Source organism: Ranitomeya imitator, chromosome 1 (genome assembly GCF_032444005.1).
Source record: "Ranitomeya imitator isolate aRanImi1 chromosome 1, aRanImi1.pri, whole genome shotgun sequence".
In the NCBI taxonomy this organism is placed as follows: domain Eukaryota; kingdom Metazoa; phylum Chordata; class Amphibia; order Anura; family Dendrobatidae; genus Ranitomeya; species Ranitomeya imitator.
In genome coordinates, this window is record NC_091282.1 from 750,837,409 (window position 1) to 750,853,265 (window position 15,857).

Genomic DNA, 15,857 nt, shown 5'->3' on the forward strand with positions numbered 1-15,857 from the left:
ATTATCTGAGCATGTTCAAATCAGGGAAAGGGTCTTTGACGGGAGGGGGAAGTGGTGAGCTGTGATGACATTTCCATGCTCCCCCTTGTGAACAATAACTGATACTTCTATATACAGTATAGATCAGGATCCACCATTCACAATAGGTGATACCAGTCATTGTAAAGGAGGAGGTGAGCTGTGATAACACCTATGTACAGTAGATAACAAAGGATCCGCCCTTCACAATAGGTGATGTCACAGCTCACCTCCTTCTCCTGTACAATGACTGATAACACCTCTATATACAGTAGATAACACCGGATCCACCATACACAATAAGTGATGTCACACTGTACAGGAGGAGGTGGTGAGCTGTGACATCACCTATTGTGAATGGCGGATCCAGTGTTATCTACCGTATATAGAGGTGTTTTCACACTGTACAGGAGGAGGAGGTGAGCTGTGACATCACCTCTATATACAGTAGATAACACAGGATCCACCATTCACAATAGGTGAGGTCACAGCTCACCACCTCCTCCTTTTGTACAATGACTGATAACCTGTCATTAGTCTTTGTACAGTGGGAGTGAGAGGGGAGAGCTGTGATATAGGGTTAGTAGACTAATATCCCTGGGGGAGGTGTGATAGGTTACATTTCTGATCTTTTTATGCAGATCACTAGGAAGAAAAAAAAAAAAAAGCTTCATTTCAGGGAATGTATAATCAGAAAATGAGCCTAGAAGCCACAATCTAGACTAAAAATCTGTAGAGCCTTTCCTATATGTTTGCATAGCAAAACTGCTGCAGGTTTTCTGTAGTGCCTAAACTCACAGCTATACGCGACCTCTGCATGAGCTCATTCACACTGTGCACAAAGTGAGGACTCAAGCCTGGCCTCACATTACACAGGGGTCTCAGATTGTGGATGTGTCTAAAGGAGCAAAGCAAAAAAAAAAAAAGAAGCGGCAAACACTGAAGAAAAGAATTACCAGGTAAACAGGACAAATACCATCCTCTAAGGGGGTTTAGCAAGTTATGTTTTTTTATTTTTAAATGGATTGGAACAGGTGTTCCACTCTGGAGACCCCCGCTCCGTGCTCAGGTGTTGTGTATGGGGGTGGGGGGGGGACTCGCTGGTCAGCTTCACATCTTGGCCTATGCTCCAGCCCTAAGGATATGTGCACACGATGCGGATTTTGCTGCGGATCGGCAGCAGTTTCCCATGAGTTTACAGTTCAATGTAAACCTATGGGAAACCAAAAACGCTGTGCACATGTGGAAAAAACCATGTGGAAACGCAGCGGTTTACATTCCGCTGCATGTCACTTCTTCCTGCGGATTCCGCAGCGGTTTTACAACTGCTCCAATAGAAATCCACAGTTGTAAAACCACGGTAAATCCCCAGCGATTTTCCACTGCGGATTTATCAAATCCGCTGCAGAAAAATCCGCAGTGGACCCAGACTACGTGTGCACGTTGCCTAAAAGTCCGTTGGCCCCTCTCACACATCACTGAACACGTAGAAACACCGTTTTGTGTGGAAGTGGACCTGCCTGGCCGGCACTGATATCTGGTGATCAGAACACCTTTCATCATTAGTATATATTAATAAGTTATATATCTTTATATATACGGTATATATATATTTTTCTAAGTGGACATCCCTTTTAATTATTGAAGATAACTGTAAAATCTAGCCCCCATTACATCTCCCATCTCTTTCCCAGACCGCCAAATCTGATAATGCAATAATATAGGTGTCAGATTTACTTCCGTGTGTGTTGGGTTTGTGTCCGCCTTAAGCGAGGGTCACTCATCTTTCCTCTGAAATAGATATGACTTGAAAATTTTTCATTTTCAACAAAGTTGGAACCCAAACAATTGAAGTGTAGGGTTGATGCAGATCGATATATAGGACCGGGTCCCATAATCTGTGCCTACTGCATGGCATCCATCAGCGTCTCATTAGCCTGCCTGGGGTGGCATCATACAGGTGATTATGTCATGCCGGGCCGGCTAATCAATCGGATGTGGCCGATTGATTTGTACGTCTTGGTCAATTTGCAATAACTACTGATTAGTTACAAGATCACAAATCGATAATGCGTCACCCTCTCCAGGTCCAGAACAGGCTCTACACTTGTGCTCCGGTCTCTGTGTTCCAGGTGCAGCAGAGAGGTCCTGACTAAAAATGCATGTGACCGCTGCAGCCAATCACTAAGCTCAGGGGTTTGTGATGGCTACATCATTAGAGCTGCTCACATGTGCTTAGGTCATGATGTAAGTGCTGCATCCAAAACACAGATTGCACCAAGTGCTGGGGAGGAGGTCCTGGACCTGAGGAGAGCGAGTATTCTATTTTAGTAGTTTTAGAGATATGTAGTTATTAGGACACTTTTTTTTTTTTTTTGAAAGTGGAATCCCCTTTAAAGAATTTTAAAAAAATTGACAAAAATGGAAAACATAAGGCAAATAAAAATGGCTGCCCCCACTGTATAAACCAATCGTATCTTTGCAGCCAGCGCTGCCCTCTAGTGGTGCACCTCGGTCCTCATAAGTGCCAACAACAGGTAAATCCTGGGCACTTCACTAGGAGAAAGGGGTTCCGAAAACGGGGGGTGGGCAACACTGCTCCAAACATCCCCTCATAATTCATGTCCATTGTATTGCCCAGAAGGTTAGTGCTTTTGTAGAAGAGAGAAAAAGAACCTGAGATCTAGTGTAGAAAGTCTTCATCCTTCTGCAGAGACGTCCGAGGCTCATAAAACATGTGGCAAAAATGGCCACCTGGAACTAAAGGAGCTGAAAAACCCCACGGCCGCATCCTTGCCTGTGAACGTACAGTCTGAAGCATTACTGTGGATACATATTGCACGGTTACGGTGAGGAACTCTCGCTCTGAGAAGTCCCTGAACTTATAAAGTCTTGTCTTACATAAGGTGCGGAAAGTGGAGCAAGTAGATGGCATCGAGAAATGACAATTACAAAACACGACTCTGCATCCTCCCATCTTCAATCACTGGTCCCGAGATTCATACAAAAACTTGGCAGCCTGGTGAGAGGAGAAAACAGAAGAGATGTAACAGAGCCGAGATTGTCATATCGGAGACTCAGGTAAGAGCTACGCTAACAAGCTCAGCTCTGCAGCATCAGCGAGCTGGTGATGTTTTCACAGAACATACAGTGATATCTGGAGGTGAGTGATTTTACCCCAAGCTCTTGGGGGGTCTATTCACACACAGCATGTAAAGCTGCATCCAAAATTTTTTTTTTGTTTTGAGACTGGGTAGGTGGCATAAAAATAAAAAAAAGTCTAAAAACTCCAAGCAGGACTAGTTTACAAAGAGCTTTCTGAGTAAAGAAAACAAAAAAAATAGGGATTTTTGTGTACTTACCGTAAAATCCTTTTCTCCGAGCCATTCATTGGGGAACACAGACCGTGGGTGTATGCTGCTGCCACTAGGAGGCTGACACTAAGTGATACAAAGAAAGTTAGCTCCTCTCCTGCAGTATACATCCTCCTGCTGGCTCTCAGCTAACCAGTTCGGTGCAAAAGCAGAAGAAGATCAATAACAATATATGAGCGTATAGCATGTCACATTATATATATGAGAGTATAGCATGGCAAATTATAAAAACAAGCACAAGCTAATAATAGGGTGGGAGCTGTGTCCCCCAATGAATGGCTCGGAGAAAAGGATTTTACGGTGAGTACACAAAAATCCCTATTTCTCCTTCGCCTCATTGGGGGACACAGACCGTGGGACGTCCCAAAGCAGTCCCTGGGTGGGGACAACATCAGATCAGGCCGTGTAACCGCTACTTACAAGTGCGCCACCGCGGCCTGCAGAGTCCGCCTGCCCAGACTCACATCTGTGGAAGTGTGGAAATTATAGTGCTTCAAGAATGCATGTGGACTGGATGAATCCGCAAGATTGTAGCCGTGCTTGCTGACGTCTGGTGCCTAGAGCCCTCAGACAGGGAGATAGGCTGACATGTAGCACAGAAGGACTCCTGGACGGTGAAACGAATTCACCATGCTAACGTGGCTGATGAAACGGCTAAACCCTTCCTGTGACCGTCAGGAAGCCCGAATAAAGTGTCCAACCTTCGGAAGGACGCCGTCCTCGATACGTACCTACTCGGAGCACTCACTTCGTCCAGATTATGGAGAACCCATTCCGTTTTGTGGACTGGAGCCGAAAGAGATGAGAGAAGGACGATGCCCCTGTAACAGTGGGAATACAATACCACCTTTGTAACAAGGGAAGGGGGATGGCCTGAGGACAACCTCGCCTTGATGGTGATAAGGAAAAAAGTCTGAAAGAACAGAGCCACAAGCTCTGAAGACTCATCAGGATGACAAGAACGCAGAGAAAAAAGGGAGCGACCTTCCCTGATAGTAAAGTCTGTCCGGATCAAAAAAAAGGAGTCTACTGTAAGACCCCCAGGACCATTAAGATCCCAAAGATCTAATGGTATGTGATAGGGAAGAACCACATGTGAAGATTCCCCACAAGGGAGTCCATATTTGCAGTTTTGTTGCAATAAGACGGAAAAATACTAGTACCGCAAGCGAGAAATCCTGACATGGTCAGTACGGGTCTCCCAGGATCACTGGGGCCATTTCTGCTTCCAAAAATATCTCAGAAGTAGTAGAAGAGGGGTTATGGAAATTGGTACCATGTAAGAACAGAGCATGCACTGCGATGCTCTTGGATCTCAAGGCTGAACCATGAACTCAAGTATATTGGCGTTCAGTTTGGACGCCATCCGACCTACATCTGGAGTATCCAGTGAAGGCAGATCTGATGGAAGACTTTCGGGTGAAGTTCCCACTCACTTGAGGAGAAACCCTGACGGCTGAATATGTCTGCCGCCCAGTGTTCTACTCCAGGGATATGTACTGTGGAGATCACCGAATGATAGATCTCGGCCCATCAGAGAGTGTGAGGTACCTCGGCCATGACGCTTGACTGTGGGTACCTGCTAGATCATTGACGTATGGCATAGCCATATCCAATTGAAGTCGGATGGGGTGACCCGCCTGACGGCAGTGAACCTGCTGTAGGATTAGCCATACCGTTTTGGATCCCTAGAGCAATGATCGGGAGAAGAAGACTGGCATTGGTATTCACTAATAACCATTGGACCAGGAGAAGGCCCTGGATGAGGAAGGAGCTCAGAGACTATCCTTTGAAAGCCTGATTGACTTGCTGAAAACGAGCGGAGCGAAGGAAACTGCTTCCATTGTCGTCACCATTTTTCCTCAGAATCCTCCTAGCAAATCGAATTAACTGAGGGGATGAGTGATCAAGTGCACTAGCTCCCTGTTGAAGGGCCACGACCTTGACTCGAGAGAGAATTACCATCCTTCTTGTGCAGAATCTGCCTCAAAAAGGATCTGCTGGGCTGGAAATGAGGAAAACTTGTCTAAGTTTAGCTGCCAGCCCAGGAGAGAGTGTATTGCAAGGGATATAGACAACTCAGCGTAGTCCTGGAAGGGCGGCTAGAAAGTCGACCAAATAGGGCAGGACAACCAGGCTACTAGGGTGCCAGAGGAATCTGACAACTGCCATGACCCTTGCGAACACTCTGGGTGCGGCAACCAGGCCGAAGGGCAAGGTCGTGACTTGAAAATGCTGTTCGCAAGTGGAAAGGCGAAGGGATTTTTGAAGAGGGGAAAAATAGGAATGTGAGGGTAAGAAACCAGAATGTCGATGGATAGCAGAAAATCCACCTTTTTTTGTTGAACTAATGGCTGAGCGGAGGAACTCCATCCGAAAAAGGAGGACCTTGTCAAAGGTTGTTAGAAGTTTGAGGTCCGGGATTGGTCTTAATTTTCCTCACCTTTTTTGGAACCAAGATCCCTTAGATCTAGACTGTTCTGGACAACCCTTCCACTGCTGGTTGGGTCTGTAGAAAAAAAATACTATTCCTTGTTAGTCTCCCGCTCAGAAGATTTGATTGGCCAGGTGTATTGTCTTCGGGGAAAGGTTGCTTGTGTGAATCAAAGTAGTTAAGGTCTCCAACCAGGAGACCATTGCTCAAGCATCCCATGTGGCGGCTAAGGAAGGGGAGAGTGCTAAACCCGAAGCCACAAGATGGAACAAACCAGATTTGCTATCCGACAGTACGTGGTATTTTTAATTGATGATACATCGGGCAGGGATACTGGTAGGTATACCACAAGAAATTCTACTTGGTTAGTCTGCCAAGTGGCAGAATGCGGGCCTGCATCCAGCAGGTCAGGAAAAAAAGTCTCTTGCCATCGTCGCTCTCTTTTGACGGTGCAGAGTAGAAAATTAGGAACCGTCGATCCATCATCCTTTTAACAGGGAAGTGGAGAGGAATCGTCCGCCTTCTTGCATCATCCGCTAAATAGTGGTGATGCAAAGTGGGGTACCTCTGTACATCCCCAGAGTTGAGGTCCCCGGGTGGACAGGGCAGGTTGTCTGGCGTTAGGCCTGGATGCAGAAGAGGATACATGGAGGCGACACTCCATGTGCTCATCTGTTGATGGTGTGGGGAGATCGGTGCCCTTTAAAGGGACCCGTCTCGCCCTTAAAAATCAGACCAGGTATGGCATCCCACGTAGAGGCTTCTGTCCAGTGAATCGCTCGTCAATTTGGTTGATGATATAAATAGGCGAGTCCATCCTTTTCTGTAGCTCTTGCAACCCAGGGCAATATCCGATCCATATTCAGAGCCTTGTTTTCAGCATATCATTGGGGAGACAGATCAGGAAATGAAACTTCCGCTTTCTATACGCCTGTATGTTTCTAGAATTCTTGTGGCCCCTGCTAGCCAACGGCTCCCATGTAGGAGAGGGACCATGTATATCGGTCCTGCGAGCACTCCGAGCCACAGAGGGTTCACGGAGGGATTCGATCTCTTGGTCAGAGAAACCATGGATTGCGGCTAGTGACAAAGTCCGCTGAGGGGAATTAGGTACTCTGGGATAAACTGGGATCAGCGGCGGAGGGCTCCTGAGCTCATTGAGGGTGACCGGCTTCGGATTGATCATGTGCCCTTAAGACCAGTGAATACTGGTCATGTGCCCTTAAGACCAGGGAATACTGATCATGCGCCATTAAGACCAGGGAATACTGGTCTTGTGCCTTTAAGAGCAGGGCATACTGGTCATGTGCCTTTAAGACCAGGACATACTGGTCATGTGCCTTTAAGACTAGGGCATGCTGGTCATGTGCCTTTAAGACCAGGGCATACTGGTCAGGTACTGCCTTACCCGGGTACTGATGTAGAGTCGTTGCGCCCTTTTAATGCAAAAACCTTCGCCTGTGTGAGCCGGATGGGTGGACCAAGAAGGCCACCGGGAGATGCAGAGGTGGTAAAATCTCAGAGAGCAAGAAGCGCCAATTCGGGGGGCGAAGCCACAGACGATATGGGCGGAGCCCTGAGACTTCAATGAATAGGCCCACGCCAGGGCCTAAATTTCTGCAGCTGGCGAAAGCGATACCAGCGGTAGAAGTGAGGCGAGAACATTGAGCGTTCCCATGGCAGGAGGGAAGCGCCAGAAAAGCAGGCAGAGCCGCCTTAGCGCACCATAGTGCGGGCGCGGCTTCCAGGAGAGATCGGTGCCCTTGAAGGGGCCCTTCGCCCCTAAGAATCAGGCCTGGCATCCCACGTCACAGGAGAGGATACGGAAAGGCGACAGTCTCCGTGCTCGCCTGTTGATGGTTCGGGGAGATCAGAACCTTGAAAGGATCCGTCGCCCCATTCGTCTGCGGCCTACACATCTGCCGAAGCCGGGGGCTAAATTTTTGCAGCTGGCCGGAGCGTTACCTCAGGGAGATGGACCACAGGGAAGCGGAGGCTGCCTGTCAGCATGTGAATATCCCACCGCAGACTGGATCCACTCACCATGGGTGCGCGTCCCTGCATGGAGCTGCCGCGGATGACGGTTTCAGCGCCGAAGAAAGCACGCACTCTATTGTTCTGCTGGAGGTCAGGATTTGCAGCGTGGACGGTGCAGGGATAAAGGTGTAAACCTCAAATCGACCATCCCTTTGTTAGGGAGGTGGAGAGGAACCGTCCGCCTCCTTGTACCATCCGCTTTAACAGTGGTGGGACAGTGGGGGCTGCTCGGACGCCATAGAGAGGGGCCTCTGTACATCCACGGAGTTCAGCCCCCAGGTGGACAGGGCCAGTTGTCCGGCTATAGGCCTGGCTCTAGGAGAGGATACATGGAGGCGACACTCCATGTGGTCGCCTGCTGCTGGTGTGGGGAGATCGGGACCGTGAAGGAACAGTCGCCCCTGAAGTGAGCTCGGGCATGGCGTCCCACGTCGCAGGAGAGGGTACGGGGAGGTATACTCCGCGTGCTCGCCTGTTGATTCGGGGGAGATCGGAACTTTGAAAGAATCTGTCGCCCCCTTCACTCCGTTAATTAAAAGTTTACAGAAAAGTAAAAAATAAAATAAAAACGTTGGGGTCTGAACAAGATCCAAGTGCTTCCTACAGACACTAAGGAAGAACTGGTTAGCTGAGAGCCAGCGGGAGGGTGTATACTGCAGGGGAGGAGCTAACTTTCTTTGTATCAGTGTCAGCCTCCTAGTGGCAGCAGCATAACACCTGCGGTCTGTGGCCCCCATTGAGGCGAAGGAGAAAAAAAAAGTGTATACAGCTCCTGTGCAAACCTATGTATCACCATCTACTATATAATTGTCAAAGGGTCACTTCCGTCTTTCTGTCCTTCTGTCACAGATATTCATTGGTCGCGGCCTCTGTCTGTCATGGAATCCAAGTCGCTGATTGGTCTCGCCAGCTACACGTCATGGCTGCCGCGACCAATCAGCGACGGCCACAGTCCGATTAGTCCCTCCATACTCCCCGCAGTCACCGCTCACACAGGGTTAATGCCAGCGGTAACGGACCGCGTTATGCCACGGGTAACTCACTCCGTTACCGCTGCCATTAACCCTGTGTGACCAAGCTTTTACTATTGATGCTGCCTATGCAGCGTCAATAGTAAAAACATCTAATGTTAAAAATAATAAAAAAAATAAATTATATACTCACCTTTTGCGACGCTCCGGTGACCTCCGGCAGGTTCCAGTGCCAAGAATGGTATGGGAGAAGGACCTGCCATGACGTCACGGTCATGTGACTGAACTACAAGGGGCCCTCGGAAGGTGAGTATGTGTTTATTTTTTATTTTTTTTATCCTGTGACATACGTGGCTGGGCAATATACTACGTGGCTGGGCAATATACTACGTGGACATGCATATTCTAGAATACCCGATGCGTTAGAATCGGGCCACCATCTAGTTGGTAATAAAACAATAGTAAACCCAGCGTATACTTGTATCCCGCAGTCACGCTTGTAATCATTCCCCTCCTACAGGTAAGCAAGGAAAGGCGGCAGAACAAAAGGAGTGAGAAGACTGCAGGATCAGACTAAACATAGGGTGTCATTGTAGTCTGTAACCATGGAGACACACAGGGCTGCATAGCAGCTGATGTACAGATTTGGTGCATGAAATCACTTGATGGATGTGTGCAGTGCTCCCATATCTTCCCCTACCAGTGGCAAAGACTACATCAAAAACGTCATTTATAAAAACTACTCCTACGACTTTCTTTCAAAAGCAGCACCACCCTGGTCCAGAGGACAAGTGCTGTATTGCAGCTCAGCCACTTCCATAGAGCCGAGCTGCAATACCAGTCACAACACTTGGCACCCCATCTTGGACAATCCCTCGGATTTCTGCGTTTCATTTACCATGCTCATTCATGTAAGTTCTCCAGTGACCTTATATCAAAGTCCAATAGTATCTGATTATCTCAGAGTCGTACAAAGGTGATTTCCATTAGTCACATCAATTACTCTGTGAGCAAGGAAAGGCAATGAATGCATCCACAGTGCAGCTGACCTCCTCCACAGCTTGGGCTGGTGCATGTGAAGTAAGGTCCTGGGTGCAAACGAATGCCACATTACCCTAGAGTGCATGTGGCAGCCAAGGTGATGGAGAATGCTAGAGACCTCAGTCTGGGAGCATGGGCACTACTTCCATCAGACCTTAACACATCACTTGGACATGTACTCTACCTTGTGCATGGCGGCAAGCCATGACGCCGCCATCTTTTTGTTGCAAGTAAAGTCTTCGCTTGTTGTAAACTTCATTTGTAATAGTTCGTCGGAGCCTTGAGGTTTATACTGGATCAGCATCCCGGTCGCCCGACTGTTTCCCCCTGTATATTTTATGCAGAGAAAGAAAAAAATAAAATAAAAATCATGCTGAATTTTACACCCCAGGGAATGGAATAAAATCCAGTGCAGACCAAGGCTGTGTTCACATGGATGATTATGGAATCCACATTTCATTACAACATTGAAGAAGATTCATCAAGTAAGCCGAGAAGCTGCACAAGATCTGCATGATCGAGACCTCAGGCCGGGGCTGGCTAATAACGTATGATTAAAAAAATCCACATAAAAAAAATATAAAATACGGACCACTAGGTGCAATACCAGACGCACACATCCTGTTCTGTATAGATAACTTTCCAGCATTCTCAATATCATCGCTGATAACATTCTATATATACAGTAGATAACCCGATCCACCATTCACAATAGATGATGTCACAGCTCACCTTCTCCTCCTGTACAATGACTGACAACACCTTTATATACAGTAGATAACACAGGATCCACCATTCACAATAGGTGATGTCACAGCTCATCTCCTCCTCCTGTACAATGACTGATAACACCTCTATATACAGTAGATAACACAGGATCCACCATTCACAATAGGTGATGTCACAGCTCACCTCCTCCTGTACAATGACTGATAACACCTCTATATACAGTAGATAACACAGGATTCACCATTCACAATAGGTGATGTCACAGCTCTCCTCCTCCTGTACAATGACTGATAACACCTCTATATACAGTAGATAACACAGGATCCACCATTCACAATAGGTGATGTCACAGCTCATCTCCTCCTCCTGTACAATGACTGATAACACCTCTATATACAGTAGATAACACAGGATCCACCATTCACAATAGGTGATGTCACAGCTCACCTCCTCCTGTACAATGACTGATAACACCTCTATATACAGTAGATAACACAGGATTCACCATTCACAATAGGTGATGTCACAGCTCTCCTCCTCCTGTACAATGACTGATAACACCTCTATATACAGTAGATAACACAGGATCCACCATTCACAATAGGTGATGTCACAGCTCATCTCCTCCTCCTGTACAATGACTGATAACACCTCTATATACAGTAGATAACACAGGATCCACCATTCACAATAGGTGATGTCACAGCTCACCTCCTCCTGTACAATGACTGATAACACCTCTATATACAGTAGATAACACAGGATTCACCATTCACAATAGGTGATGTCACAGCTCTCCTCCTCCTGTACAAGGACTGGTCACGTCACACCTCTACACAGTGTTCTGTCTCAGTTCACCTTCTCCCCTTCTACTCCCAATGACTTTTGCCAGGATTAGAGCATGTTCGTTACATTACATTCAGCGGTATCTTGGGTCAGTAGAGTTGGTCTATTGCTGCTTATGTCCATGTGCATAACAGGAGGTAGGAGTCTAGTATTGGGCCTATTGGCCAGTATTAATCAAGACTTATTTTATATTTAGTGTAAAATATAGAATATTTGTATAAAAAGTAAACACCAGGGTTACTTACTGGTAACAGGTTTTTCCGGAACCCATGACGGCACACCTGAGAGAGGGGATCCACCCAGCCAGGACAGGAAACCCTACTGAAAATAAAAGGGCGGTACCTCTCCCTCGCTTCAGTTGGTTTTCAGAGCATGAGAGGCCCCCCTGGTTAGTACACATGGCAATCCAACACCACATCATATTAACTAAAAAAGCACCCAAAACAATAGTGCACACCGAAAGGGTGATAAAGGGGGGGAATATACAGGTGCCGTCATGGGTTCCGGAAAAACCTGTTACCAGTAAGTAACCCTGGTGTTTTCCCTTCCCCCATGACGGCACACCTGAGAGACTTTTGTAGAATGAAACCTTAGGGAGGGACCACCGCTTGGAGTACCCTTCTACCAAAGGTTAGGTCAGCAGAGGAGGAAAGGTCTAGCCGGTAGTGCTTGAAAAAAGTAGAGGGTGAGGACCAGGTAGCGGCCTTGCAAATTTGATCAATTGATACCTCAGCCTTTTCCGCCCAGGAGGTAGCCATGGCTCTGGTAGAGTGAGCCTTGATGCCTTCAGGAACCGGAGTGCCACCCGCAGAGTAGGATAAACTAATGGCCTCCCTAATCCATCTAGCAATAGTACTTTTAGCTACCCCACACCCTCTTTTGCTACCCTGAAAGGCTATGAATAGGGTTTGGTCTTTCCTCCACTGACTAGTCATAGATATGTACTGTAACATAGATCTTCTCACATCTAGCATGTGGAACTTTTGTTCCCCTGGATTTTTGGGATTACTATAGAAAGATGGTAAGGTAATCTCTTGATTCCTATGGAACTTTTGAACCACCTTGGGGAGATAAGCCGGGTCCGGTCTTAGAACGATCCTGTCATCAAAAACCTGAGTATAAGGAGGGGATATTGACAGGGCTTGCAAATCACTTACCCTACGTGCCGATGTTAGGGCTACTAGAAGAACTGTTTTAAGGGTAAGTAATTTAGGTGATAAGTCCTGTAAGGGCTCGAACGGGTGTTTAGTTAGAGCTTCTAAGACCAAATTTAGATCCCAAGGAGGGATTTTTGGGATAACGACCGGCCGAGATCTACTGCAAGATTTTATGAATCGTGAAACCCATCTATTTGAGGCAAGATTACAGTTATACAGGGCCCCCAAGGCTGAAACCTGAACTTTAAGGGTGCTGGTTGCTAACCCAAGATGTAATCCTGCTTGCAGAAATTCTAGGATAGGACCCACTGGAGCCACCTCCCCCAATGGTTCACCCAGGAAGTCAAGAAATTTTTTCCATGTCCTACCATAGATTCTAGAAGTTATGGGTTTTCTGCTTTTCAACAGGGTGGAGATTAAACCTGGTGAGAATCCATGGCGACTTAGTAACGCCCTCTCAAATTCCAGGCTGCCAGATGGAAGCCCTTCACCTGAGAGTGGGTTACTGGGCCCTGGGTTAGTAGGTCCGGAATTTCTGGCAAAATCCATGGATCTGTTAACGACATCTGTCTTAGAAGGGAGAACCATGGTCTCCTTGGCCAAAATGGAGCTATGAGGATAATCCTCGCCTGATCCTCTCTGATCTTCCGGATCACAGCTGGGATCATCACTATCGGGGGGAATGCGTAGGCCAGAGAAAACTTCCAAGGTATTAGTAGGGCATCTACTGCGAAGGGATGTTCTCTTGGATTCAAGGAGCAGAATTTTCTGACTTGTTGTGAGAATTGGCAAACAAGTCTATTTCTGGTGAGCCCCAGGCTTGGACTATTTGCTGAAATATCTGGGGGTTTAAGGACCATTCCCCCTGTCTTAAGCCTCTGCGACTCAGGAAGTCTGCTTGAGTGTTTTCTATGCCCCTGATGTGTAGTGCCGACAGAGATAACAGGTGTTGTTCCGCCAGCTGGAAGAGGAGTTTTGACGCATTCATGAGGCCTTTGGACCTCGTTCCTCCCTGATGATTGACATACGCCACCACTGCTCGATTGTCTGTTAGGATTCGAGTATGGCGACCCTGGAGTAAAGGGAGAAAATGTCTTAGGGCTTTCTCCACTGCCCATAGCTCTTTTTCGTTTGATCCATAGTTTTTTTCTCTTATGGACCAGGTACCTTGTACAGAGTGAGATCTCAGATGAGCTCCCCAACCTGTACCGCTTGCGTCGGTCGTGATGATGTCTATGACCGGATTTTTCCACCGGACCCCCTTTGTCAGGTGGTGTTCTACAGTCCACCAAGCTAGGGAATCCCTTACGCTCAGGGAGAGACATAGATTTCCTTCTAAATGCCCTCTTAACAGTCTTTGAGCTGAGAGAACTTCCCACTGTAGTTGTCTTAGGTGGAATTGTGCCCATTCTACTGCCGGTATACACGATGTTAATGAGCCTAGAAGGGAAATCGCCTTTCTGAGAGTCATCGCGGGTTGACGTATTGCTGTACTGGTCAGGTTTATTATCTTGTCCACTTTGTTTTGTGGAAGGAGGCAGAGCTGACGCTCGGAGTCCAGTATTAACCCCAGGAAGGACTGTATTTTTACTGGCAGTAGTCTGGATTTGGGGATGTTTATTATCCAACCCAGCTCCATTAGAGTTGATGTTACCACTGATATTTGATGAGTGCAGTGGGACTCTGACCTCCCTATTACCAGGAAATCGTCCAGATATGGGACAATTACTACATCCCGGGACCGGAGGTATGACATCACTTCCACCATCACTTTGGTGAAAACTCTGGGGGCTGTAGACAGGCCGAATGGAAGAGCTGTATATTGAAAATGCTTTACCTGATTTTGAATATAGAGAGCTACCCTCAAGTATTTCCGATATTCCTGATGTATTGGTATATGGTAGTAAGCATCCTTTAAGTCTATTACTGCCATGAAGCAGTGCTGGAAGAGAAGTTTTATGGTCGTGTTTATAGACTCCATCTTGAAAGTGTAGTTCTCTATGGATTGGTTGAGCTTTCTTAGATTTATAATAGTTCTCCAAGAACCATCCGGTTTTTGGATCAAGAAGAGGGGGGAGTAAAACCCCTCTCCTTCTTCCTGAACCGGGACCTCCTGAAGAACCTTTTTGTGGACAAGTCCCAAGATCTCGGTTTCTAGGGCAGATTGTTCCTGCTGAGACTTCCGTCGGGGAGTTATTATGAAGTTTCGTCTGGGAGGACAGACGAATTTTATTTTTAGGCCGTCTCTGATGATGTTCGTGACCCAGATACTGGGGGAGATATTTACCCAGGCCGGAAAGAAGAGGGAGAGTCTTCCTCCCACTTCTGGCGTAATGTCATTGGGGGGGATTTTTTTGCCGATGTGGAGGGCCCTTTAAACATATAGCCCGATCCTCTTTTATCTCTTAAGTCCCAATTTTTCCTCTCCCCTGGGGGGCGACCTCTATTATATCTTCTCCTCCGAAAAAAAGTTTTTTTAGGATCTTTAGGGATGTTGGGAAAACCTTTCTTCTTATCTCCTGCATGTTCCAGGATGTCTTCAAGTTTTTTACCGAAGAGAAGTTGGCCGTCACATGGGATAGAACACAGTTTGTGTTTAGATGGCAAATCCCCCGGGCAACCTTTGAGCCAGAGGGCTCTTCTTGTCGCGTTGGACAAACCCGCGGCTCTAGCTGTTAGTCTTGCCAAAAAAGCTGCTGCTCCTTGTAGCAAAGAAATATTTGCAAGGATGTCAGTTCTGGGTACTTTGTTTTTCAGTTGATCTTCTACCTGATGTAGCCAGACCATTAGGGCACGGGCCGTACATGTTCCCGCAATCGCCGGCTTAAGGCCCCCCGCTGAGGCTTCCCAGATGTGTCTCAGGAAACTATCTGCTTTTTTATCAAGCGGGTCTTTGAGAACACCAGAGTCCTCTAACGGAAGGGATGATTTTTTTAAACATTTGGCTACTGCCCCGTCAATCTTAGGGATTTTCTCCCAGGACTCAGAGTCTTTATCCTCAAAAGGATATCTCCTTTTGGATGAAGAGGGCAAGGAACCCATTTTTTCGGGCTTTTTCCACTCTGTCAATTAATGCTTTTATTTTTGCATTAACTGGAAACGTGCGTTTCCTTTTCTCTTCTAGGCCACCAAACATGACATCTTCTAGTGACCTAGGTGTCTTCTCCTCTTTAAGCCCCATTGCAGATCTAACTGCTTTGACCAGTTTATCTACGTCCTCAGTTGGGAAACATGGACGACCTCCTGAATC

General features: G+C 47.0%; 1 protein-coding gene across 2 annotated transcripts in view; it reads right to left on the minus strand.

The window, feature by feature from the left end:
* Positions 1 to 1,004: 1,004 nt before the first annotated feature.
* ZFYVE21 (zinc finger FYVE-type containing 21) overlaps positions 1,005 to 15,857 on the minus strand; it is a 41,776-nt gene continuing 26,923 nt past the window's right edge. Inside the window, exons 7-8 of one of the 2 annotated variants that reach the window (XM_069734484.1) lie at positions 10,060 to 10,202; positions 1,005 to 3,037 (exon numbers count right to left, since the gene is read on the minus strand). In XM_069734484.1, coding sequence (XP_069590585.1) covers positions 3,002 to 3,037; positions 10,060 to 10,202 — 179 coding nt within the window. In that variant the 3' untranslated portion in view covers positions 1,005 to 3,001. The remainder of the gene's footprint in view (positions 3,038 to 10,059; positions 10,203 to 15,857) is intronic. The other variant, XM_069734493.1, reaches the window with a different exon arrangement.